Here is a 25,083-nt window from a genome sequence, read left to right as displayed (position 1 = left end):
AGCTTGGTGACTTCTCCGGGCTGGATGCTCCGGCCCCAGAGCCCACCTATGGACAAGCACACACTACGTGGTGTGATACACAAGCTCACAGGCCGTGCGTCCTGAGTCCTGCTCCTACAGACAGCAGACTGTCCCTCCGAAAGCCTCTACAATCTAGCTGATGTTGTCTACTGCTACTCCCCATTTAAAATCAATATTTTAAGTGTGTGCTTAAATGGTATCAATAGCAATTAGAGAGGAGAATTCAGATTCCACCGCAGATGGAGTTAATTGTTATGGCATCGACCTCCTGAACACGCTCCTTTCTCCAAATTACACCTCCATGACGGAGGGGGGACGCAGGGCACCCTCTCCCCTCCTGTGACAATACATTTCATATCGAATGCACTGGGAAAAATGGCAGTTGTTGCAGAATCCATCCAAAAAGATTTTTTTTTTTCTTCCTGGGAGTAATTAAAAGATGCTTTTCTTGACTAATGGTTCCCCGGTTTAGGAATGGGAAGTCAATACGGCTTCGCCGCCGTCAGCTTCGATTGATCACAGTGCTGGTGAGGTTTGACCGTCAGTTCTCAGGGTGGCTGAGAATCACTGGAACCAATTATGAGCCAGCCGAGGCCGCCCGACCAGGGTGCAGGGACCAGGAGCACAAGGCCCGCCAGCCGGGCGGAGGCACCTGTTTCCCCAACTCCCTGCCCGCAGGAATGGGCGACTCCAAGGTTCGGTGGTTCTGGGGACTGGTTGTTTCTTCGGAGAAGGATCTGCTGTGTTCTGTCCCCACGATCCTGACCGTGTGCGTGTGCGTGTGCGTGTGTGTGTGGGCGCGAACGCGTGCACATATTTGGGGGGAGGAAAGCACACTCCTAATTATATCCCACTGTCAGAATGAATCTTCTGAACAAGCTTGAACGGACCAGAGCATCTCAAGAAAACAGCTGGGCCCCTTTTCAAAGAATTAGATGGCTAGATGGCACTGGGATCTTCCTTGGCTAGAGATAAACATTTACTAAAATATTTCTTTTTAGTATTACATTAGGGCCACATGAAAGACCCCCTCCGGCTGTTTGTTCTGACCATCACGGGTTCCGCGGAGACCAAAGGGGGTGGGCTTGGGGGGGTGGTCTCCTTCCGGTCTTGGAGAGGCAGGATCCAGACCGGATCACAGACCGAAGTCCACCTGGAAATTCTAGCCCAGACCTTGAGTACTTGGTGTCTATTAGCAGACACCGCAGGAGGCAGTGCAGGTGGGGGTGTCTGAGTGACTGTGGTGTTCTAACAGGTCGCGAGATTTTTTCATTTTTCACAGTGTATCCAGGACGGCTTGTTCCCCCAGGGCCACGCCTTCTGACGGCCTCCCTGCCTCATCGCCATCCCTCCCAATGACGCTGTGCCTGCCTTTGGTCCTTCTGGGGAAAGCAGAACATACACGGAAGCATAAACAGACCCAACAACTCGCCCTCTGCCCACCCCACAGGTGTTGTTATCCATTCCCAAGGCTCCCCCAGGCCTCGGCTTGGCTCTGGCCCCACCCATCCCCCACAACCAGCCGCGTGGGAGACCGCCCCCCACACTGACTTGCACATTTAACCCCACGGACCCTAGGGCTTCCCACTCGTGCCTTTGCCTAACCCCCTCCGTACCCCCAGGCCTGGCTATCACCCCACCTTCCCGAGTCCAGCTCGGATGCTGTTTCTCCAGTGAGACTTCCCTGGAGCACAGCAGCTATGAGAACCCCTCTGTCCTGTGAACTCGGCCCAGCCCTGGCCTCCGCGTCTGGCCCCAAGGACACCCCTGACCACAGGACAATTACAATAACCATTTACCACTTCTTTTCCAGGAGGTGGTCCAAGAGTATTTGCTGAATTTAATTAAACACGAAACTCTCTGGGAAAATTACTAAAGGCACAAAGAAACATTCAATTCCTATAGGTGCCTATCTTGTTAAGAATGTACCGATTTCTGAATTCCCCAAGTTATGTGGAAACACCAGGTAACCCTCCTCCCCCCGCCCCTCGCCCCCCAGCCTTGGAGAGGAATTCCAGCTCTGCTCACTCTTTAGGGAAGCCCAGGATGGGGTTTAACGGCAGTCGCCCCATCTGCGAGGAAGGAAGGCTCTGATACGTCTCTAAAATATAAAGATGTGATGTGCATGACATTAGATAGGAGGGAACTTACATGCTCAAGGACCTGACTCACACACGAACTGGAATCTAAAACACCCCACACAGTCTGCACTTAGAGAAGATCACATTGATACCAAGCAGTTACCTTTAAAAAATCAACCCACATCCTTGTTTCCAATCATTCTAAATGCTCCTAAATATGACAGATGAAAAAACAAACTTTTCTCAAGTTCATGATGTGAACCACAGTATATACGCTTCTTTTATATAGAAACAGGTAAAATGCATCAGGTTAATTTTTTCTGACCCATTTTAATTGTTGTTTTCTGCACTCATACATTATACTCAATCCAATTTCCACTCATTTTTCATTTTCAGACCTAAATATTTTCCAAGGAAACTATATCTACAAAAAAAAAAAAAGGATATGAAAACAAAAATTAATCTCTTAAGAATGCTCCTAGTTGGTGACCAGGCCGATTTCCACATTAGTGTTAAGTCAAGATAAATACATTTTGAAAGTGTACCCTCTGTTCAGCCTGTAAGACACTTGCCCATTTTCATCACCAGCTGCAACTCACCTACCAAGAGCTCACACAGCAAACCTCCACTGTGGGAGACACATGCCCCTCGCACCTCTTTCTCGCCCTCGCCCTCCCACGGCAGACCTGACGCAAGGAGTGGGACTGCTCACCCACCAGCTCATTCTCCCAGTGAACCCAAGGTGGCACCAGAAATTCACTCTTCAGTGTTAACGATCCAGAGCCCACCCACTCGGAGCGTGACTGTCGCCTAGCAGAGGGGCCCACTTCTTGCCCTCACATTGATCGCCGCTTGGACTTTCCTGTTGTCTGATCAACAGCAAAAACATTTAAAAAATGCTCAGGTTGGGAGACCTGTGGCCTCCCTCTGCTTCTCCACATCCCTGAGACGTGAATGCTGAGAGGGAACCCCACACCCTACTTCAGAACCAGACACCCCGGAGAGGGAAGCGTCCGTCCTGCCTCCGGGAGCGAGGTTCCCTCAGAAGCCGCCGTTCTATCGCCTCTCAGGTACATTAAATATGCATGTGTGCTCATAAACGGTTTATCATAGCTGTAAATGAAAGATGAGAAACTAAATGGCCTCAAAATAAATGCGATTTTTACATTGGGTAACAATTAACATTAATGAGGGGTCACCGTACATTATGCCAAATTTGTCTGATTAAACATGTTAGAAATATATTTTAGGAAATAAAATATATTTTGTTACCATAAACTCACTTATTTTGTATGTGTATGTCAATTGAGTAGATGCTTCTCAAAGATTTAAAAATAACAAAATTAAAGAATCAGAAATTCATAATTGGTGTTAATGGTGCAGCTTACGCCTATTAGCAATGTATTAATTAAAGTGATGCATTCATAAGTTTAGAAGCTTAATACACTTCTAGGAGGGGGAGAGGAATCCCCAAGGTGTGAAAACAAACAAACAATGAAGGCGTTTGAATTAGCCACATCTGTGAAGACCCATTTTAAATACAGACATTTCTGTGCTGGTCTAATCAGCACCCCTACAGGTTGCCAGGGCAGTTCTAATTGTGTCCAACTGTCAGCCAGATGCCCCGAAACCACACCCCTTCCGTGTTCTTACCTTGTGGAGTCCAGCGAGGGCTTTGTCCGCCCCTGGCTATTCTCCTCCCAGACGCTGTTGGCCAGCTCGTTCCCAATGGACGACATCACCTTGATGAGCTCGATGGGCCAGTCGTCCAGGTCCAGAGATCGAACTCGCGAGAGGTGGGTGCCGAGGTTCCGGTGGATCCCTGAGCACTCGATGCACATGAGGGCTCCCAGGTTCAAGCTGGCCCAGTTAGGGTCTGTGGGAAGAAGAGCAGAGGGCCCCATGCGATCAGACCATCACTGCTCATTCACTGCTCTTGGTGTCTCTGCAACAAAACCCCAGCCGGTCAGACTTCACATCCAGACCCCTCCCTGGCGTCTGGCTTGAAAACACTCCCTGGTCAGTTCTTGCTACTCTTAGGTGTCTTAAAAAATTGAACATGTTGGTGGCTACTCTGAAATATCTGGCTTTGGCAAATCCTTGGAACTTCCCACCCAATAGACAATTGCCATCGCTGGTGTGGACAGTTCCTCGTTCTTGCACGATGGCGATGTTGCGATGTTCTGCTCTCTAAACAGCGCTGTGAGGAACATCTCTGAAGCTAGATCTGCCCCCTGCCCCCAGCTTAGTTCCTGGAGGGGCACAGCCAAGCGAGGGGTGTCCATGCCATTATGTACGTTGCCAAATAGTTCTTCCGTCACTCTTTGGATGGGATATCTCCCAGCATGTTCACCCCAACTGGATATTTTTACTTAAAAATAACGAAATCGATGTGTCATCTACTCATCTCTGATCTCGGCCCCTCCACCTCCCCTTGTTCTCTGAGAAGCTGCAGCAGCCAAAGCTTGGCTGCTGTGTTTGTAACTTGACCTTCATGCTCTATGTTTCTCCCCATAAATGAGCCCTCCGGTAGCACCAACTATTACAGAGCCACAGGAACTAAAAAAGTCAGATGCAGGGGGACCACGCAATCCAGCTCCGACCGACCCTCTTCACTGCAGAGGCCCAGCCCCTCCCTGGCGCTCACTTACTCTGGGTCTCGCAGTCCACACAGTGCGAATTCCCTCGGATGTTTCGTATCGACTGCAAGGCCATGGCCTCACTCTGGCTCGTCAGTCTGGACTGGACATACAAGAAGACACACAAATGCAAGATATGAGAAATCTGAGAGAAACATACATGTCTACTCATAACGTCAGAGAAAATGCAAACAGATGGTGAGCAAATATGGCAGGAGGGCAATTTCAAACAATTTCTCCTCTCCTGATATCTTCAGGAAAAAGTCCCGCTGAGAAGGCGCTGTGAGGGAACCCCCATGTTAAGATTTATTGGGTGAGAATGACCCTACGAGATATGACGACAAAGGCACGTGCTGGACCCTTTGTGAAGGAACAGGGACAAACCGCCACCTGGGGGACGTAACTGGTTAATGTACTTTTACTGCTGTGTGTCCACGTGGTGTGAAGAGTGAAGGATGAAAAACAAGTGTTCTGCTTATAAGAGAAGGGTCAGGCTTAATTGGCATCGTTAAGACAAATGTCATGATTCCTGGTCAGGAGATCACGGCCACCCCACCCTTGATGTTTCCTCTGAAGACTGTCTCAGTTGCTACAACAACAAAGGCACTAGCCTGTGTGGGGCAGGGAGGAGTGGGAGAGTGGCTGGGCGTGGTTCTCCTTAAACTTATACCTGAATGTCTTCTCTAAGCAAGTGAAGACAACATCGAAGGAGGAAAAGAATAGGACAATCTATAAACTATGATATGATCATCACAATTAAGTTTTATTAACATTTTGATACCTATTCTTGTAGCCTTTTCCTAAGCACATCGGTACACAGGGAAGTACTTCTTAAAAAGCCACATTGTATATATTGCTTTGAAACCTGCCAGTTTAGACTAATGAGATATTGTCATCTCTCAATGCCGCCCTGTTTTCTCCAACATCAACATTTTAAATGGTTGCATGATATTCCACTTCTGGTGATTTACTTATGACGTTCACTCTGGTGGACATTTAGGTTGGTCCCACGTTTCTCCATTGTAAAGAGTGCTAAAGTTCTGCACAAATCCCGGATTATTTACTGAGGATCTATTTCTGGACGTTGAGATGTTAGGTAAAGGAATAGGTACCGTTTCTACTAGTAAGGCTTATACTGCATACATTTAATATAATGGTAAAAGCCAACTACATTTCAGAGGACATTTAGAATAAGCTTGATTTTTGTTGAAGAATTCTTCATAAGTCAAACTATCTCATGTCAAACTATCTTCATGTTTGATATGAAAAAATTTATTGCTTACCACCTAATAATGTAATTTTTTATTATTTTATTTTTTTAAATATATTTTATTGATATTTTACAGAGAGGAAGGGAGAGGGATAGAGAGCTAGAAACATCGATGAGAGAGAAACATCGATCAGCTGCCTCCTGTACACCTCCCACTGGGGATGTGCCCACAACCAAGGTACATGCCCTTGACCGGAATCGAACCTGGGACCCTTCAGTCCGCAGGCCGACGCTCTACCCACTGAGCCAAACCGGTTTCGGCTAATAATGTAATTTATTAATTGCTACTGTCTAGGTAGCACCATGCATTATTGGGGTTTTATGCCTTTGGTGAGAATCCCAAGTATTCAAAGTATGTTTAACTGTTTATGTTGGCAACTGGAGTGTGTGTGTGTGTGTACACAAGCAGGGATGTGTCGGCTGTCTCTCTCTCCCTGTTTCATTTCTGCGGCACATGGGTATATATGTTTGTCTACACCTGCTATCCACTGAATTATCCACAGGCAGCTAAGATACCTTGTAGCCCATTCTCAACTAGTCAGTATTCTGCCCTCAAGCTATTCCTTGTGGGTATTACTTCCATGTGCACACTCGCACACCTATTCAGCAATGCCCAGGCGTGAGCCTTCCTTCCTCCCTGCTCAGTGAGTCTGCCTGGGAAAGCACCTGTCTGTGCGTGCACATATCTAGTGGCAGAAATGGGGCAGCACTTTAAGGCTGGTGTGTGCATCAGGCCCAAAGGTGATGCCTCAAGTTTCACGGCGAGCGGGCAGAAGCTGGCAAGGTGTGAGAGGGAAAAGGCGACATGCTTCCAGATCCTCTGATTCCGTCTGACCCGAGACGCTATGATTTTGTACTGAACTTGGAGATGTGTTTGTTCAACAACCCTGGCTCTCCGTACTCCTGTTCTGAAACTTCATCCCCATGTTTGGTGGGTGACACGCGCCGTGGCTCCCCACGGGCGAGGAGACAGGGGCATCTACGTTCGCTCTGGGAGCCACATCTGTGGCTCTGACTATGGAGCCGAGGTGCTCGGGAGTGAGAGGCAGCGACTCAGCCCACCTTGGTATAAAACCACTTTTAAAAAGAGCAGCAAATTACATTATAATAATAATGACTGGTTTACCCTGGGTAAAGAGGGTAATAAAATAAGACACTCCATCTTTCTGAGAGATACACTCCTTCCCCTGACAGAGCTGAACATAAATCATGGGCAGAAATTTCTTTAAATTGTTACAAATGAAACTGCAGGTTGGTGGGCAATGTCCTTTCTCTTAGTTTCGAGTTGACTATAGTTTGAAAATTCTCTCCAGGACTCTAAAATGCCCCAGAAAAGGAGTTAAAAACATCCAAGCATTAAAACAATGAGGTTGAAGAAATCCCTGTTGGGAAGAAAATGGGGAGAATGACTTTTGTTCATGGAATATCACAGGGCAGGGGTCTACAAAATGCAGGGTGAAGTCATTTAGCTTCTCCTGGCTAAACAAATGCAAAGTAACTACCTCTAATTACTGAAAAACAAAAACAAAAACAAAAACCACAAAAAGACTTTATGGCAGAGCTCAGGAAATGGACAACTTCCTGCATGCTCACACATGTGCTCATGTATGTGCTCATGTGCCCACATGTGTGAGTTTACTTTTGTTTACGTCTGTATCAAGAGTCAGTGTCTAAGTTGACAGGGACTTGAATTTTGTGCATCTATGAGAACAGACGAGTGCATCTTTTCAGTCTGCATTCTTTTCCTGAGTGTGTTCTACCTGAAATAAAAACAAATGTGGTCACATAAGCGACAAGAATCCCAAAGATTCCATCACTTGTAATAAAAAGGTGGGATTTGGGATTAGTTGAGAGAATAAAGATTTCAATGGGATATATGGCCATAGGAACATGGTTACACCAGGACAGTTGTCGACAAACTGCGGCTCGCGAGCCACATGTGGCTCGTGAGCCGCGGTTTGCCGCTCTGTTGACTAATGAGTTTGCTGACCACTGCGCTAGGAGACTGACATGATACTTTATATGTATTGGCACGAAGTCTTCCCCAATATTTTCCACCAGTTAGCTTTTTGCTTAGAAAGAGGACTAGGATCTTGTCAGTCATGTGTCATCTGATGCTTTGCGCCCCCCTGGGCATCACTAGGCCTCCACACCCCTTTAATGAGCAGCTGCCCTTGATTTCGGGGGGCAGCTCCCTAGGGCCTTACCTTTATCATAAAGATTTTTTAACACTGATTTTTAGAGAGAGAAGAAGGGACGGAGAGAGAGAGAGAGAGAGACAGAGAGAGAGAGAGAGAGAAACATGGATATGAGAGTGACACATTGATGGGCTGCCTCCTGCATGCCACCCACTGGGGATTGAGCTATAACCCTGGCATGTGCCCTGACGGGAATCGAACCAGCAACCCCTCGGTGCATGGTGCATAGGGTGATGCCCAACTAACCGAGACACACTGGCTGGGGCCTTACCTTATTCTTGCTGCTCTCACATGACTGCAAGCTGGCTAGGATCTGGCTCTCGATGGCTTGGACCCACGCGTCTCTCTCTTCATACGTGGTGGCTTCAAAGTGCCACGTCTGGCCAGTGAGGGACACAATGATAAACTCAAAGTTTTCTTCTTGCTCTGAAACATAGAGGGTGGGGATGAAGAGTTTAGCTTTCATGTGACCGCGGGCCCTCCGCCAGTCTGCAGTCATAAAAGTGTGGTGGGTTCCATCGCGCCCACCACAGTGCAGAGCTGAGTCCACAGACCGGCAAACACTCAAAGTCTGGATCTGCAGCCGGCATGGTTCAGCGAGGTCTCCCTCAGTGCCCAGGGGGCGAGGAAAGGAAAATCATCGTGCGATGGCAGTGTCTCTGTGATGGGCACAGACGAAGCAACACAGGAACATCCCTGTACCTTATGCTAACCATCCACACCTGTGGGGCGAAACTAAGTTAGTGCTGAGAATCTCAGGGTACAGTTTCGGGGTCTTTGTTGCATGTGTGTGTAGATCCACAGATGCACCAGAGCAGGGAGGATGCCTGGGTTTCTGTTCTTTTCCGTCAGGAAGTTCCTTCTAGGCTGCTGGGATCCCACTGTCTCTCTTCGTCTGGAGATGATGGAATTAAAGCCGTCCCATGGGCGACAGTCTGGACCAGGAAGAGTCAGACTTGCATCAAATCCTGCCAGGCCACTTCCCACATCGGGCTCCTCGGGTGAGTCCTGGAGCCTCCCAGGCCCCTTTCCTCACCCCTACAGCGGGGGAAAGGCCACCCGCTTCAGAGCGTTTCCCACTGGCTAAGTGACATGTGCTAATTCAGGGGACTCCCCATAAATGCCGGCATCTGTCCTCCTTCCTCACTACCCCGTCCCTGCCACAGAGCAAGAGAGGAGGCGGCACATACAGGGAGCAAAACCCGCCACAAATAACCACTAGGCACTCTCCCGCTGGACTATGGGGCGCCGCATCTCATTTGACTCCAAGTTTTCAGTCTCTGGCCTGTGAACTCACTGCATCGCATCACCGGGTGAGGAGTTGTTATCAATAAGGATAAGAACCTGCCGACCTGCCTAGCTGACCACTGCGTCCGTTAATTATCATCTCAGTTGTCTGCACATGGCATTCGGCTCACCCACCTACTGGGCCAGCCTCTGCCTCCCACAATCTCTGCTCCTCTCACCCATCCTCCAAGCACAACCCCTGACCTTCAGTCCCTGACCACTGCTGTGCTCCCTGCTGCTCTTGGGTTCTTGAGACCTGAGCTCACCAGGACCCCTCGACCTCCAGACATGGATGCTCACTCAGCTCCTCCCGAAGCAACTACAGCCATGTCGGGTCGTCCTCACCTCCTTCCCCTCAGTCTCAGGAGGGAAGCCGCCCCCACTCTGTGGCTGGGAGACCCCTCCCACCTCACTCCATTGACCCCAGGGCCCAGCAAGGGGATGCTCATGTCCTTGCTAACGCCAGCCAGGCCTGGGGAACCGCTTCCCTAAACCACTGTGCATTGCTATGGAAACGAGGCCAGGACACTGTTGCGTGAAATCTTCACATGCTCTGATGTTAATGGTTCTGTGTTCTATGTAAAATCAGCACCAATGCTCTTTTAGAAGTTAACCTCCTGGTGAGTTGGCCTTAAATCTGTGGAACTGGCTCTGAAGGGTCCCAAACGTAGAGAAGGTGGACACCCCCTTTTGCAAAAACCGTTGTGGGTTCATTTCTCACAAATTTCCAAGTGCACTGCTCTCCAGTACCTATTCTACGGCTGCTCAACCACCTTCAAATCAAGGGCCCCCTCTGCCACTTGTTCCTTTTACTTCTGGACCTTCCCAGCACCTTCCGTGCACTAAACGTTTCTGTCTCTACTTTCAGTAGATTCAGGTGCCTCTTCCCTCCACGGGGAGGAAACGTCAAGGCCACCACCTGTGCCAGGCGAGAACGCTGCTGACCACAGAGTGGCGCCCCAGCCTCCTCCCCATGGCTGTAGGAGCAATCCATTGTTCCTTCCCTTTTTTGGCCTAAACCCTTTTAAAAGTGGCTTCTGTCACCTCCAACACCAATCATGACTAATCCATGGAGAAAAGACTCCCCCGGGGGAGCCTCCAGCCTGCTGCCTAGTCCTCTCCTGCCACCTGGACAACCTCCAGACTAATCCTCACCAGCACATCTGTATCACTGCAGTGACTACTACACTCATCCTATATAATAATCCTATCTAATAAAGAAGTAATATGCAAATTGACCATCACTCCAACACACAAAATGGCCGCCCCCACGTGGTGAAAGATGGCTGCCTCCATGTGGACACAAGATGGCCGCCACAAGATGGCTGGCAGGGGAGGGCAGTTTGGGGCGATCAGGCCTTCAGGGGAGGGCAGTTAGGGGTGACCAGGGTGGCAGAGAAAGGCAGTTGGGGGCAACCAGGCCTGCAGGGGAGGGCAGTTAGGGATGCCAGGTTGGCAAGGGAGGGCAGTTAGGGGTGACCAGGCTGGCAGGGGAGGGCAGTTAGGGGTGACCAGGCTGGCAAGGAAGGGAAGTTAGGGGTGATTGGGGCAGTAGGGGAGGGCAGTTGGGGGTGACCAGGCCTGCAGGAGAGGACAGTTAGGGGCGACCAGGCCTGCAGGGGAGAGCAGTTGGGGGCAACCAGACCAGCAGGGGAGGGCAGTTAGGGATGCCAGGTTGGCAAGGGAGGGCAGTAGGGACAATCGGGCCAGCAGGGGAGCAGTTAGGCATCGATCAGGCTGGCAGGGGAGTGGTTAGGGGGTGATCAGGCTGGCTGGCAGAGCAGTTAGGGGCAATTAGGCAGGCAGGCAGGCAAGTGGCTGGGATCCAGCAGTCCTGGATTGTGAGAGGGATGTCCCAGATTGGAGAGAGTGCAGGTTGGGCTGAGGGACACACCTGCCCCCGTGCATAAATTTTGTGCACCAGGCCTCTAGTCCTATATAATAAAGAGGTAATATGCAAATTGACCCTCATACCATAATGCCGCCACAAGATGGCGGCACACACAGTGGAGGCTGGGTTTCCATAATGAGCGATCAGCAGGGACCTGAGGCTATGTGGTGCAGGGCCGGGGTGGGGGAACCTCAGGCTGCACCCCCATGCCTGGTGGGGCTTGATGGGGGACCTCAAGGCACGCCCCCTGCCCTAGCACTGGGACGGGGGACCTGAGGCTACGCCTCCCCACCCGGCATGTGACGGGGGAACTGAGGCTGTGCCCCTGTCCGGTGCCAGGCCAGGGGACCTGAGGCTGTGCCCCCTGCTCGGCAGGGCTTGACGGGGCCCTAAGGCTGCGCCCCCCGACCTGGGGGGCTTGACGGGGGTGGGGCCAGCTGGGTCTGGGTCTCATGCGCCTCAGGTAGGTGGGGACTTAACTCTGGGTCCTGAGGCGCACCCCACTCAAACAGGAGGAAGATTTTCATGTACATTTTACTAATTTTCTTTAATCTCTGACACTTCTATTATAGAGAAAGGGCAAATAGCAGTATTAAAATATTTCCTCTAGTTAATTCCCTTTTAATGTGCATGAATTTTGTGTCCCGGGCCACTAGTTAGGTAAACAGTAGGAGATCCTGGGACCCAAATATCTTCCCTTCTTCCGTAGAGGCAGCAATTAACATGTTCAAAGAAGAACTATTATCAGCTGGGCAGGCTATTCAAATCACTGATGGACCAGAGGGGTCCCAACACATTTTTAGGAAGCGACTCTGTGACGATATTTTAGTGATCAGCAACTGGGTAAAAAATGAGGAAAACAACAATTGGCAGCGTGAGGCCAATCAGTCAGGAAGACAGACCGGCATTTCTCTTCTCGGTTGCCCTCACTCCCAACGTGAAGAATGAGTGCTCGGACAGCGAGGACGTACGTTGTCATGTCTCATTTCGAGTGGTTTCATCTCACTAACACAAACCCACTCTTAGTGACAATTCCAGCGGCTTTTATTTAATTCGTTCCGTACAATGGGATTCCGGCTGTAGAAATTCCTGATGGCACCCACGTGAAAAGCGTGTTTCTTAGTTGGACAGACACGCGGGATCCAAGAAATTCCAGCCCCGGACCCCCGATGGTGAAAAATCAAAGTCCCACCACATCCGTGGCCAGAAAGAAAGAAGCGTGCTGTTTCCCAGAGTGACATTCCAGGGCCTGGCTGTTTCATAAAGTTTTGTGATTGGGCTCACAGGGATTTAAACAGTTTTCCGTGTTTAACTGTTAGCTGTGGAAAGGTCCACTATAATAGTATTTTAGCACCATGAACCTGTCGAAACCAACCTTCCCAATTATTCCCAACGACATTAATAATACCGGATATTACACTAATTGCGTCCAGTTTCTATGCAGACGAGGCCCCGTGGGGCTAATTTCGCCTCTTCAGGGGCAAGCAACTCAGCCATCAGCCTGGTTTCACAAGGAAGCCCTCCTCATTACACAAGGCCGGGCTGTCAAACTTTTTTTTTTTTTAAAGGTTAATGGGCCAATCAGTCATCAATTATTTTTGCGGAATCCTAGCAAAGGGTTAAAGGGCTCAAAGCAGCTGCAACTGTCCCACATTTGGAAGTTGTTTTCAACAGGAGGCGCCTGGCAAGGATACATTTTGGGGGAGCGGTGAAAGCGGAGAAGAGACAGACAGATGTCTCCGTCTGTCTTCAGGGGGGTTCAGGGAAGAGGACTGCCTGGTGCTTTAGCCAAGGCCATGAGGATCCAGACCTTGTGCCAAACTGGTGCAGGATGGCTCACCCGTGTTGGCAAGAGGCGGGTGTGACGTGTGCAGTGACAGAGTAGACTGGTCTCTTCTGAATTTAGGAGCCGGGTGTGCCTGCAGAGGTCAGCTGTCCAAAGGCTTCACCGATTCCAGGCCCAGGCTCCCTGCCCACCGGGGACCCACACACTAACGCCTGTCCTATCCACACGGCTAAGTGTTCTTCCCAACACATGTAAGGATGAACAAAGGATGAAAATGCGTCACCTAAACCGTGCAGACAGGACTGCATTCAGCGTCAAGGATGGACAAATTCACTTGCAGAGGTGGCCGACAGGCACCCAGACTCCCAAGCCCAGACGCTTCTGGTGGTCACCATTGAGAGATGATCTTAGGATAAGGCAGCCGAGCCGCAGGGAAAGAGCCACGCTCTGTTGTCACAGAACCAGGGCACCTGTTTTAGGAGACACGACAGTGCCCTGATGGATATGTTAAGAGCAATGCCAACTTTTGGTGAGGTTGTTTTGTTCTCGTTAACCAGTGAGTGTTAGCAATGGGTTTCTCCCAGTTTCTGCCCACATCTCCACGTCGACTTTTTCTTCACGTCCTTGAGGGCTCCCACCTTTGGGGTCCAGTCTTCTGCACGCACTTGGTTCTCCTGCCATCCTCTAGCTGGGCCCTGCGAACAGGCCACCCTGCCCTCTTCGTACCAGCTTATCTGCCAGGAAGCCCCAGCTGGGCTGGGATGACGAAGGTGTGTTTTCCTCACTTTCTTTGGCTGGGAAAGATTCAGACCTGATCCCAGGGAGCCTGATGCAGCCCCAGAATCCTTCTTAACCCAACCCTCCAGGTAACCACTACCTGTGTATCACAGTTGGGAACGGAGATGGAAGGTATCAGCTAGGTCGACCACAAATGTAGGCCCTATGAGATTACGTGGGGCTACATCCACAGCCCTGGGCTTTTATGCTAATTTTTTTGAGCCATACATTTTGTAAAATACTTCAGTATTTCTTCTTTCAAAGCATGTTAAACATAGGCATGTGGTTTAGATATTTTACTCAGTGATGATGAAAACCACATGCATTTACAATGTCAGCCAGAATCCACCATAATGTAAAAAGTCAGGTTTTACTCATTTTCAATTTTCCTTTCATTTTTGTAGGAAAAGATAAATGTGAAAGAAACCTGAAGAATATGGTTCAAGATTGTGAAGAAAAAACACACACCCAACCCCACAATATAAAAACACTCCCTCCTCCCACTTGAGAAGTTATTTTATACAAACAGGAAAAAATATATTTTCTGGTCATTATGAAGATGTGTAGTTCATGGCTTTCGGGTACATATTTCTGCAAGCTGTGGCTTTGGTAGCTGGGTTTGCTGAGCCTGAGTCTAGCAGAGGGGTTATGCTGTGCTTCATGCAGGACAAGGGCAGGATGAATGCCATCCCCAGAGGGAGCACAGAGTTAGGAATGTCTGCTGCAAAGGTCATCACAGGAAGATTCCCCTGAAACACAAAGGAGGCCTGTATCTCCCTAACACAGGGGGAGAGCTGGGCAGCAGCCTGGGCACAGGCGGCAAGAAACTCCATCCTATTCGGTTTGGCTTCCAGGACTGTTGGGTGCCACACTGTTCCTACATTAAGGAGGGTACCTACAACAAAGCTCCTGGAGAAAATAAATTACCGGGTCCCACACTGAAAACATTTCAGGATGTGGGAGACAGATGTATCAGGGCCAGGCTTGTGGGTTAGGAAGATCTACTAGAGGCATCTGCCTTGCTCTGTCCAGTCACGGAGCAGAGCTCTGTATCTATACTCATTCCAGCTCCCACTCGTCACTTTTCAGAGGCAGGCGTGGGCTTGGCATGCTGGGAGGCCTAGGGCTTCGTCTTCTGCTCAGAGCCCAGCGTGGGAATCAGCGACGTGGCCCTGCAGGTGTCCGTCCGCACACCCCAGGTGCTGCTCTGAGCTCTGAGGATCAATATCATCCTTTTAAAAGTCGAGGGCTGGGAAAACAAGCAATCTTGCTTCCTTCCCCCATAAGTCAATTCTGGAGTCATTTCTCATGATAGGGTTTCCCAAGTCTGAATTTGTCTGCATGAGGTCTTCATCCTTGCTGTGCACATGGACCAGGGCTTGCCTTGGCCAGTTCTGCCCTGAACGGATACATTCAACAGGCCTAAAACATGGCCATGGATACGGTGTATTCTTGGCGTTGTTTTCATAGCAATCAAGTCTTTTATAACAATTTTACAAGGACCGCCGTGGTCACTGTCACACATGCCCAGCTCTGTGTAGGGGCTTTGCAGGCTCAACTCAACTTCTTCAATTATGCTTCCAGGTAGGTTTTAGTGTTTCCTTTTTAGAAAAAGAACCCCAAGCAGGGGAAGGCAAGACCCAGTAACTACCCAAATTCACAGAGCCGGGATCGATCCAGGCCTGTGCTAGTCCAGAGCCAAATTTCCACCTCTGACGATTCTGTTCAGGACAGTAAAGGGAGCTGGGAAGGATAGGTTAAAAGTCTGGGGAGAAAGAGCTCAATTTTAAACCCCCCCTCTTACTACTTTAGGACATTTTGTGTTGAATTTGCTTCCTGTTACGTAAATGACCGCTCAAGTGTTTGAGTGACAGGAATTTGTGGCACCCCCGGCATGAGGTATGTACTACTAGTGGCCAGCAGAAGGCGCTATGTTACATGCCTCTGGAGTGACTCCAGACCAGTCATCATGATCTCTGCTATAGGCGTCATCTCCCTAGTTTACAGATGGGGAAACTGAGGTACAGAGAGTGTGCTTCAAGGTGAAGAGGTGGGAATGTGAGAACTGGACCAAGACGGCCTGGCTCAGGGGTCTGGGCTCGAAACCACAAGGCCACTCACAAGCACAGGGTTTGCCAAATTTCTCATCAAGAATCCCAGTCTGAAAGAATGAAATGAATGAGAGTGAAGAGGAACCCTGTTGGGTTGTAGAAGGCAGCCCAGCAGGCATGCGGGGCCTTGGGAAGGCCGCTGGGACACCTGTGGGTGGGGGCTGGGTTCACACCCTACAAGCAGTCCTGCAGAAGGACAGCTCGACGGGTCACCCCCACTCGGCAAGAGCTGCTGTCTGCCTGGTGTCACAGCCCCAAAGGTGCTCAAGCCTAAATGTGCTCCATGCTGGCTGCTGAGCCCACGGCCAGGTTCAGGTGGCGGCTCTGACTCCAGTGCCTGGCCTGGTCTGGTTTTCCTGGGGTCCCTGACTGCCCGTCTCCCTGCCTTGTTTTCTCCTTTTGTAAAATGTGGAGGATATACGGGGCTATCTGGAAAGTCAGTGGGCAGGATGCCGGGAAATGATGGCTCCGGCCAGGGGTCATAGTCTGTGGAGCCTGTGCTGAGCCCTGTGTCAAAGGCAGCTTCATTCTCCACTAAGCCCAGGGCACCTGGGCCCTTCGGAACGCACCTTCCCTCGCTCTGTGTCGGGATCTCTGACTGCCAGCCCTTCCCCTCTCCACCTGCCCAGACCCAGCGCCCATGTCGGGAGAGGAGCCCAGGCCTCAGTGGGCTTTTCACTCAGGTACGAGTGCGTGAGCACAGCTGGAATTTGTTGAACTCAACCCGGGTGAGGTGAGGTGAGGTTTCAGGGCTGTGACTGGAACACTGGGCAGAGGGCGGGCGGTCACCGGTTAGCTGCCTTGTTAAAGGCCTGCGCACCGCACCTTTGCTCAGATGAATAGGCACCTCTTGGCTACCCAGTGGGGGAAGAGGTGTGGGCACTGACTTGGCATGAAGCCTGCAGCTGTGCCAGCCACAGCTGTCCTCTAAGAGAATCGATTCTCCACGGCAGGGCCTATTTGGGATCACAGTGTCTGGGGACCCCAGTGCATCTATGTGGCTCACTGTGGTGGCAGGGAGGCACCCAAAACAGAGATTTCAAAGGCCTGTCTCTGGGGCAAGTCCCAGCTCCACAGAAATGGACCTCCCTGGACAGGGTTGAATGGGACACGGGTGTGGTATCAACTATAACGTGGGTGGCCTGACTCCCCAAGAGATGCCCCTGTTCCCAAGTGCATCTTCCCTGAACCCATTTATGCCTTATAACACGCACGGAAGATGCTTTCCTCTGTGAGCAGAGTCCATCTGCTCACCCAACTCACAGCGCCGCTCCGCCCTGCCTATGACCCCGCAGCCACGCGGGGTGGGGGCAGTGTGCTCACCACATCCCCACAGGCCTTCCTCCCTCGGCTCCTTCTGCGCACCGTACACCCTTCCGCCCAACTCTCTCGGTTCTTTCATAGGAAAGCATTTACCACGGATGCGGGTGTTCCCGAAGCTGGTCTCAGGAGGCGACTAAGCATTGGGAAATCCCACCATAAATATGCCTTCCACCCCTCTTCACGGGCCCCCGAGATGGAAAAGTTCAAGTTGCATCTCATGGAAGGAACAAAGATTTCACAGTTGAATTTTTATCAAGTCACAAAGATTTAAAAAAAATTAGTGCACTGTAATACTAGTATATACAAAGTATGTTTCCATATTGGTATCAGGGATAATTAGCCCGAATGAACAGAAAAAGAGCAAAAGAGAATATACCTTTGTTTGTTTTCTATGCTCATACATGTGTTTCCCTAATTAGTTCGGTGTCACTTGCTCGAACCCACTCCTGACATCCACACATGCAGCGTGGGGTCTGGGTCCTGAATTTGGTGATCTGGGCACATGTCCTGCCTCCAGAATCTGCTGCTTGCTCTGCAGGATGTCGAATGACTTGCCAATGCCCCAATTTCCCAGAATAACACAATACCTGGGGCAGGGGACTGTGGAGATAAACGACAATGTAGTCCCAGGGCCAGAACAGAGTGGTCATAAGAGAAAAAGAGCTTTGGATCAGGACCATCAGATTCCAGTCCCGGTCCCGCCCATCCCCAGGCCAGTCCCGTTGGATCTGAGCTGAATTCCCCCACCTGGAAAGGGAGATGCGGACCCCTCACCCTCTGCCCACTGGCTGCACCAAGGACAACGCCGACCCGTGGCCAGGCTCCTTGGACAGGGCCTTGCTCTTAGTGACACTCTGCAGTCATTGGTGTTTCTGGGTACTAAGTGGACCACTTTAAAAAATACTCCATCTGGGGAGGGGTCCATTCGGTGCAACACTCGAGGCCTCGGGTTACAGTAAAAGTCGGAATCTCAGCATGTGACTGTCCAGAGAGAACCATTTTATAGACAGAATATGTGATTATATACATCCAGAGACTGGCAATCAGAGAGGCCCTCTGATAATTTATTTTATGCAATTATATGAATTCCATAACATACTATTAAAAGCCGCATGAAATGTGACAGTGTGCGTATAGATATTAATCTTAAAAGAAACTCAAAATGAAGAATGATCATGTCGCTTAATTGAAGATTCATAAATGTAACTGAACACTGAACAGACATGAGAGACAATGTGAGGGAGGCCTGGCTCTGGGGCCATTATTTACTCCAATAGACCCGGGGTTTCCTTGGATACTCCAAGTTTGCAGTGTTACCTGGTATTTACAGATTTTAGAGAGAGGCACGTGTCACGGTACCTCCCCACCCATGGCTTTGGGAAGGCAGAGGGGTGGGTTACCTGATTGATCAAGGCTGAGAAGTTCCCACTTCTGCAAATCGTCACACCTGTCATGAGCTTCAGCCCACCAGTGTCTCTGGGGGCCCCATCAGCAGTCTCAGGGGGTGTGTCTGCCGCCTTCTTGCGTCCCCCACCCCCAATTTTATATACAACTACATGTGAAACCGAATGTCATGACTCATTTTTTTAAGGCGGAGAGCCAATAAGCAAATTTGTGGCAAATGCATATACATACAAAAGAAAACCTATCTGATAAGGACACAGTGAAGAGAAGTGATATGTACCTTAAGTTGAAAAACTAACATTAAAAAATAGTGAATGAACATTTTAATAACCTTTAAAATACCACAAAAAATGATAGTTGGTCCTGTAGGTGTTGGGACTGTTGCTAAAATGCTATTATTTTTCTCTCTCGTTTTATCTTTCTTGAACAAATGCTTTGAAAGAAGACTCCACGGGGATCAAGCTCCATTGGAACCTTATCGGATGACCATTTCCCCTTGAGGAATGAAAAAAAATTATGATTAAAAAATAGGTCTTTAACAAGGCATCATGAAGATGTAGTTTTGTTTTCCAGATTCATTTTTTTTTTCCTGGCCGAGAGCAGGGCTTTCAGCAGCGAGACCAGAGCAATTGTGAAAGGAAGAAAAGAAGAGCCGCGATATAAATCAGCGGAGGTTAATGACCGGGATGTGAAGAGGGGGACTTGTTTACAGAAATACCGTGCAATTTAAAATTTACAAGAGATTTAATGCCACCGCCTGGCAATCGCTAAAATCAACAGCCCAGAAAACAGTGACATTAAGAAAAATAATCATCCCCAAATAAGTCAATTAGTGTAAGGGCGCCGGCTCGCGATTACTTGACCCATTTGGCTCGCACTTAAGTGAAAAAAAAATGTCCCCCTATTATACCGAGATCGCTGGATTGTGACCTGCTTTGCATCGCACATAATGTACACCAGCCTCCTGCGCGAGGGCTTGGGCTGAGGGTGGAGGGGTTCCCTTGCTTGGCATCAGAATAATTCTGACCCCTGACATTTGTAATCATAAAAAAAGGCAATTTATAATTGTGTTGTTCAAATGAAGGTGGGGAGGGAAATTCAATCTGCTATTATACAAAAGCAATGACGGCTGTCTTCGCCGAAAAAAGCAACGCAAGTCAATTTGTGAACTTTGGCACCGGACGACCTTTAGAAACACAACAATATACTGAATTTACAAGCAATAGCAGCCCATGCAAATGACCCGGGCCGGGCCTCCGGATCAGAGCTGCGCGGAGCATTACGGAGAATGCGTCCACAAAACAAATTAAGACTGTTGCTTAAATGTCACGGCGCACTATTGTGTTTGGCTACAGATCATTACACCTGATACTAACACTTTTAAAAACTGTAATAACTTGGGAAATATTACGTTGAGTGCCCACATGTATAAAGCAAAAGAAAAAAGAGGAGGAAATAGGTTTCTGAAGTAATTTAAACATCACCACTCTATGACTGAAGGGAAAGGTCAAAATTTAAGTAAGCTGAAAGGAACATGAATGGTAAAATAAAACACACAAACAAAAAGATGGAAAGACCACAGGAATGAGTCTGCAAACACAATAAGGGTGCATGCGGCTTCGGGCTGCATTTCCATGTCGGGGGCGGGGAGGGGGGGTGGGCGGCGCTGGCGGAAGGGGAGACGGCGTTACCTTCAGTGTTGGTGCTGCTGCTGCTGTATATATTTCGCAGGCTACCAACACGGTTTAGTTTCCATGCTTTGCGTTTGGCTGCATCCAGAGAGCAGAAAGGGGAGAGGGGGAGAAAGACAGAAAACAAAAAGGAGAAGAAATCAAATGAAAAGGGGAGAAAAGAAATGTCAAAGTAGCACGTGACATCACCTCCATCTGTTCCCGAGGGGCAGTGGGTGCTGGTGGGTCCCCGCTGGTCCCTGCCCTCCTCCCGCCCCCCCCACTGCCAGCCAGTAGCACAGGGAACCTGGGCAGGACAGAAGCGTGCCTGCTAGTGTCATTAGGTTTGCACAGAATCAAACAGATGCCCAGGCAAGGAAGCCAGGCGCTCCTGCTGGTTTTACACGTGGCTACTTCCAACCGTGCCACGCTGGCTTTTTCCTTGGGGGCTGGTGGCATCTTTTGAAGGAGCTATGATGCTAGTAGCCACGAGCCCTCTGATTTGGCAAAATCTGGCAGCATGTCACATCCAGAGCCCCTGGTGATTAGCAGTTCCTGTGTGTGCTGCGGACGGAGGTCTTAACACTCAGAGCTGATAAAAGATGAAGTCCCCCCCTGCCACCAGACATATGGACACATTTGGATCTGTACAGTAATCACATCAGCAAAACCCTGCTACCACCTGGCTGCTGCTGAAGGGTGGAGGCCCCTTCTTATGGGGCCGCCGGAGGCTCCGGGGAGAGCTCCCAGGACCCCAAAGAGCACACACACCTCCTTAAGGGCTCAGCTCACTGGAGGAAGCATCAGAAAGAAAAAGCAAACACCCAGTTACGCAGAGAGGAACAAGTGACCCACGGAGGAACCCTGGGTTGGGAAGTCAAAGGCAGAACCAATCCAACACGGGTGGCCCCACACCTCATACTGTGCAGTGACTGGTTGGGGTGAGAGGGGCCCCGATGCTCCTCTGGGGAGATAGTCTCAGTTCATCAGCCCCACCCTCCGAACCACCCCCTGGACGCAGGACGTGAGACCAGTGAAGGACATAACCTGACCACCTGTCTCTCTCCACGTCCACAGCCAGGAAGAGACACTGGTCAGACCTCCCACTGGGCTCTTTGGATAGCCGTGCACACCTGGGGAGGCAGGTGCCTGCATCTGCACAGGAGTCCTGACGCTCACAGCACAGAAACAAGGCCTGCACTGGACAGGGGACAGCTCTCTCACCCCCGCCCGCTCCTGACTTAGGACGTGCTGGCTGCTCCTGCCTGCTGTGGGGTTTACCTCTAATAGTGTGGTGTAGGCTCCGGTGCGCCCAGTTCAATGACCGGGGCGGGGGGACTGGGTCTCCATGACCAGTTCTGCTGCTGAAGCGAACCCCAAGTGCTTGGGTGTGTACTGGGTTTCTTTGGAGTGACGATAGAAAATACATGTACAAAATGTGGACATTCAAGGAAGCAGATGCAATTCTGAAGCAGCACAGTTCTGTGTATTCAGGAGGCAAATTTTATATAACGGCGAGAAAAAGAACTAGCTGTCATTTACCTGTCACCTGATTTAAAGAAAAACAGTTAAGTTTTAACTAAACACCTAAGAATGACTTGGTAGCTTGAAAACAAGAAATAATTTAGTAAGAAATGTAATCTTGAAACAAGTAGGCGTCTACAGTGTATGGGGCTAAATTTAATTTTTTCATGGGTGGAGACGTGTCCCTCATCGCTACATCCTCAAGGTATCGATAAGGTACCTGTTCCAGGTAACAGCACACCTGGGAAAGGGCCTTCAGGTACCCACCAGTACAAACGTCATGCCTACAAGGAACCAAACTAGTCAGTTTTCAAGTGTTTCCTTTAGAGATGTTCAGCGGGCAATTACCAGGTTCCTCAGGTGTAACGGACACTTTCGCTGTGCCCTTAATTATTTCAATAGCGGAAGCCCTGGCATCTTGGCCCATAATTCACAAGTTCCAGAAAGCAGCCGTCAGAGAGGCCTTGCTCCTCATGGAAAACTTGCCTCTGCCGGCAACATTTACATATAAATAGGCACAGTGTGGTCAGGGCGCCAGGGAGGGGGAAGCTCCATAGAAAAACCGTTCTCGCCTGCGCTATGCCTTGCATTTTTCATGCCCTGGTCTCCCATTACTGTATGGAAGTATAAGCAGGAAGTGAACTTGCAGCCTGGTTTTCTATTAACCTATTGATGAAATAATCAATTTTAATGTGTAGAATGTCATGCCTTTTTCTTCTCCTGAAACAAATGGACTTTTCCTGGCTGATGCCAAAGTCCTGATACGAGCATTCGTTTCCCAGGGCACTGATTGCTCCAAGTCCACTGGGTTAGAAGCTTCAACAAGAAAATACAATCGTATGATCATCGATAAAAGCTCAGGCATGTGCAACGCGGCTGCCCGGACTCACTTTTAAGGGAAACGGAGGCATCGCACTGAAGGGACTCAGGAGTCCTCAACCTGAGGCTGCTGGCTGGACACCTGGTCCCGCCTGACCACGACACACCCGAGCCACCGTGCTGGGGGCAGCCCCTGGCTCTCAGGCCTCTGAAATGGGCAGTGATTCTTGAAGAATTCATGAGGACGAGCTCAAAAGACTACATTTTCTGGGTAATCTTCGTTTTAATTAAGAAATTCAGTTTTTTTTTGGAAAAAAATTTACAGGAATATAGTTTCTTCCATTTAAATGTAGGCTGACTTAGTTTGACTTTTGTCACTAATGTTATTTGTTTTTCACAAAAAAACTATTATTTTAAAACCAGAATTTCACCTGTCATTGGGCAAAAACAGCAGAGCCTCTCAACAGCCACCCACCCTGGGCGAGAGCGACGTTCTGAAGAAGGCTGGTGAAAGGCCAAGTCACGGCCCTCTCTGGACGGCCTCAGCCAGTCACGACAGCGGCTTTGGCGTCTGGTGGACAGAATGAGGAGTGGCGTGATCGCTCACCTCCTCGTAATTACTCCCAGCCACTGCCTTCTCAGAGGAGACAGGGAGAGGAAAGCGCGCAAATGACGGCTGTGCTAAGTAGGAGTTGCTGGAATCATTTAGCGTTAACGACTCCCATTACTACACGTGGCCGAATTTTGTGCAAGCGACAGCTTTTCCTCAGAGTTCATGCGATGATCACGAGTGAATTAAAATTTTATTTTAAAGGAGAATTTCTATTTTGTTTCTCTAAGCAAAATATTGTTTTTCTTCCTACAGCATGTGAGTGCCTGAGGACTCATCACAGACAGATCTCCAACACAAGGAGCAGCACTTAATAAATGGAATAAAAATAGTCCTTAGTCTACTGGCACGCTCAAATAAGCAGGGTTTTTTCCTAAACTCTTCCTCCCTCACCACACCAGGAGACCAGGGACTTACACTGATGTCACCTCTGGTCTCCTGCTAGCGCTCTTTGTTGACTAAGTATTCCTCAGGTAGCTGGTTAAAAGATCACACAGCCAGGAGGGTGCGTGTCTGAACCCTGTGTGCCTCACTTATGTCCGAGGGCGAGGGCCGACTGGGCGGGCAAGGCGAGGCTCTGCACACCCCAGAGTCAAATTTGAGAACAAACAGGGTCTTTTTGTGTGCCACTCCCTCCTAACAACATGTCTGAGAACAAAACAAATACCCGCTCCATCCATTCAAGAGGGTGCACACCTGTGCCTCTCAGAGAAGCCACGTGGTACCTGGTCAGAGAGCAGACCCTGTCCGCTTCAGACGTGGAGCTACTTATTTTTAAGGATGCCGTCGGTGTAAATGCTGCCTGTGCAGCAGGGAGGAGGGCCTGGGTCCCTGGAGCAGTTCACACTGACGCTGGCACCAGGACGCCGAGTGGGACCCCTTCCCCCATCCCCCATCCCGCCCCCGCCCCCCTCAGGGCATAGGCAGGAGCAGATTCCGCCGTGATTTTCCGTCCCTTCCGGTTTGGTGTGCCCCGTATCGCCGTGATCTTTGTCCGTGGCGATTTCACTGCGAGGTTAGAGATCAGAGGTTTCTTCTGTGCTGGCCTCATGAATGTTCATTTGCGCAACAAGACTGTGTGCACATTTTGTTCTCCTAAGAAAAGGCCGTGGCGTTTTTCGTAAGACGCAGCCCCGAAGATTCGCACACGATGTGAACTCGCTGCTTTCGCTGTGAAGGGGCTTCCTAGAGGCGGCCACACAGAGCAGTCGTCGTGTGGAAACGTCCGCTAAAAGGGCCTTAGAGAGGATTAGACAAAACCCGAGGCCAAGCACACACAGGATGCGTGTTCAGGAAGCAGCGTGACTTGGTCGTTAGCAGTTTCCAGCAAGACCAGTGTCCTCTTCGCGATTCGAAGCCCAAGGAGGCAGAATTAATATCTGACCAAGTAAAACTCCCAAGTAAGTAATCAACTCCTAATGATAAACTTTTGATTCAGTTTCTAATAACTCATAATGGCTTTCTTTACAGCAAATACAGGTTCCATGTCAGTGGCTTCGTTTAAAGCCCTTAGATTTGCAAACTGCCAGGGCTTCTGCATAGTGGGCTAATGCAGACACTTACAGAAAATGCCATTAACCCTGGAAAACAGTTAAAGTAAAAACTAAGTAAAAACTCCAGGATGCACCATAAAACCAGAAGTTCCAATTAGGTAGAGAGCAGTTTTCCTTTC

The 25,083-nt window shown here is 49.6% G+C and overlaps 1 protein-coding gene across 12 annotated transcripts in view; it reads right to left on the bottom strand.

Moving 5' to 3' along the window:
- Positions 1 to 25,083, bottom strand: part of AGAP1 (ArfGAP with GTPase domain, ankyrin repeat and PH domain 1) — a 418,249-nt gene that overhangs the window by 41,789 nt on the left and 351,377 nt on the right. For 6 of the 12 annotated variants that reach the window (XM_080670319.1, XM_080670320.1, XM_080670312.1 and 3 more), the window contains 4 exons: positions 20,480 to 20,557; positions 8,481 to 8,635; positions 4,754 to 4,844; positions 3,756 to 3,978 (listed from right to left, as the gene is read on the bottom strand). In XM_080670319.1, the coding sequence (XP_080526445.1) occupies positions 3,756 to 3,978; positions 4,754 to 4,844; positions 8,481 to 8,635; positions 20,480 to 20,557 (547 nt within the window). The remainder of the gene's footprint in view (positions 1 to 3,755; positions 3,979 to 4,753; positions 4,845 to 8,480; positions 8,636 to 20,479; positions 20,558 to 25,083) is intronic. The other 6 variants (XM_080670321.1, XM_080670313.1, XM_080670322.1 and 3 more) reach the window with 1 other exon arrangement.

This window comes from Plecotus auritus (genome assembly GCF_963455305.1).
Source record: "Plecotus auritus genome assembly, chromosome: 5".
NCBI classification, from domain to species: Eukaryota; Metazoa; Chordata; class Mammalia; order Chiroptera; family Vespertilionidae; genus Plecotus; species Plecotus auritus.
The sequence above is the reverse complement of the archived record's forward strand: the minus strand, read 5'-3'. Positions and strand labels throughout refer to the sequence as shown.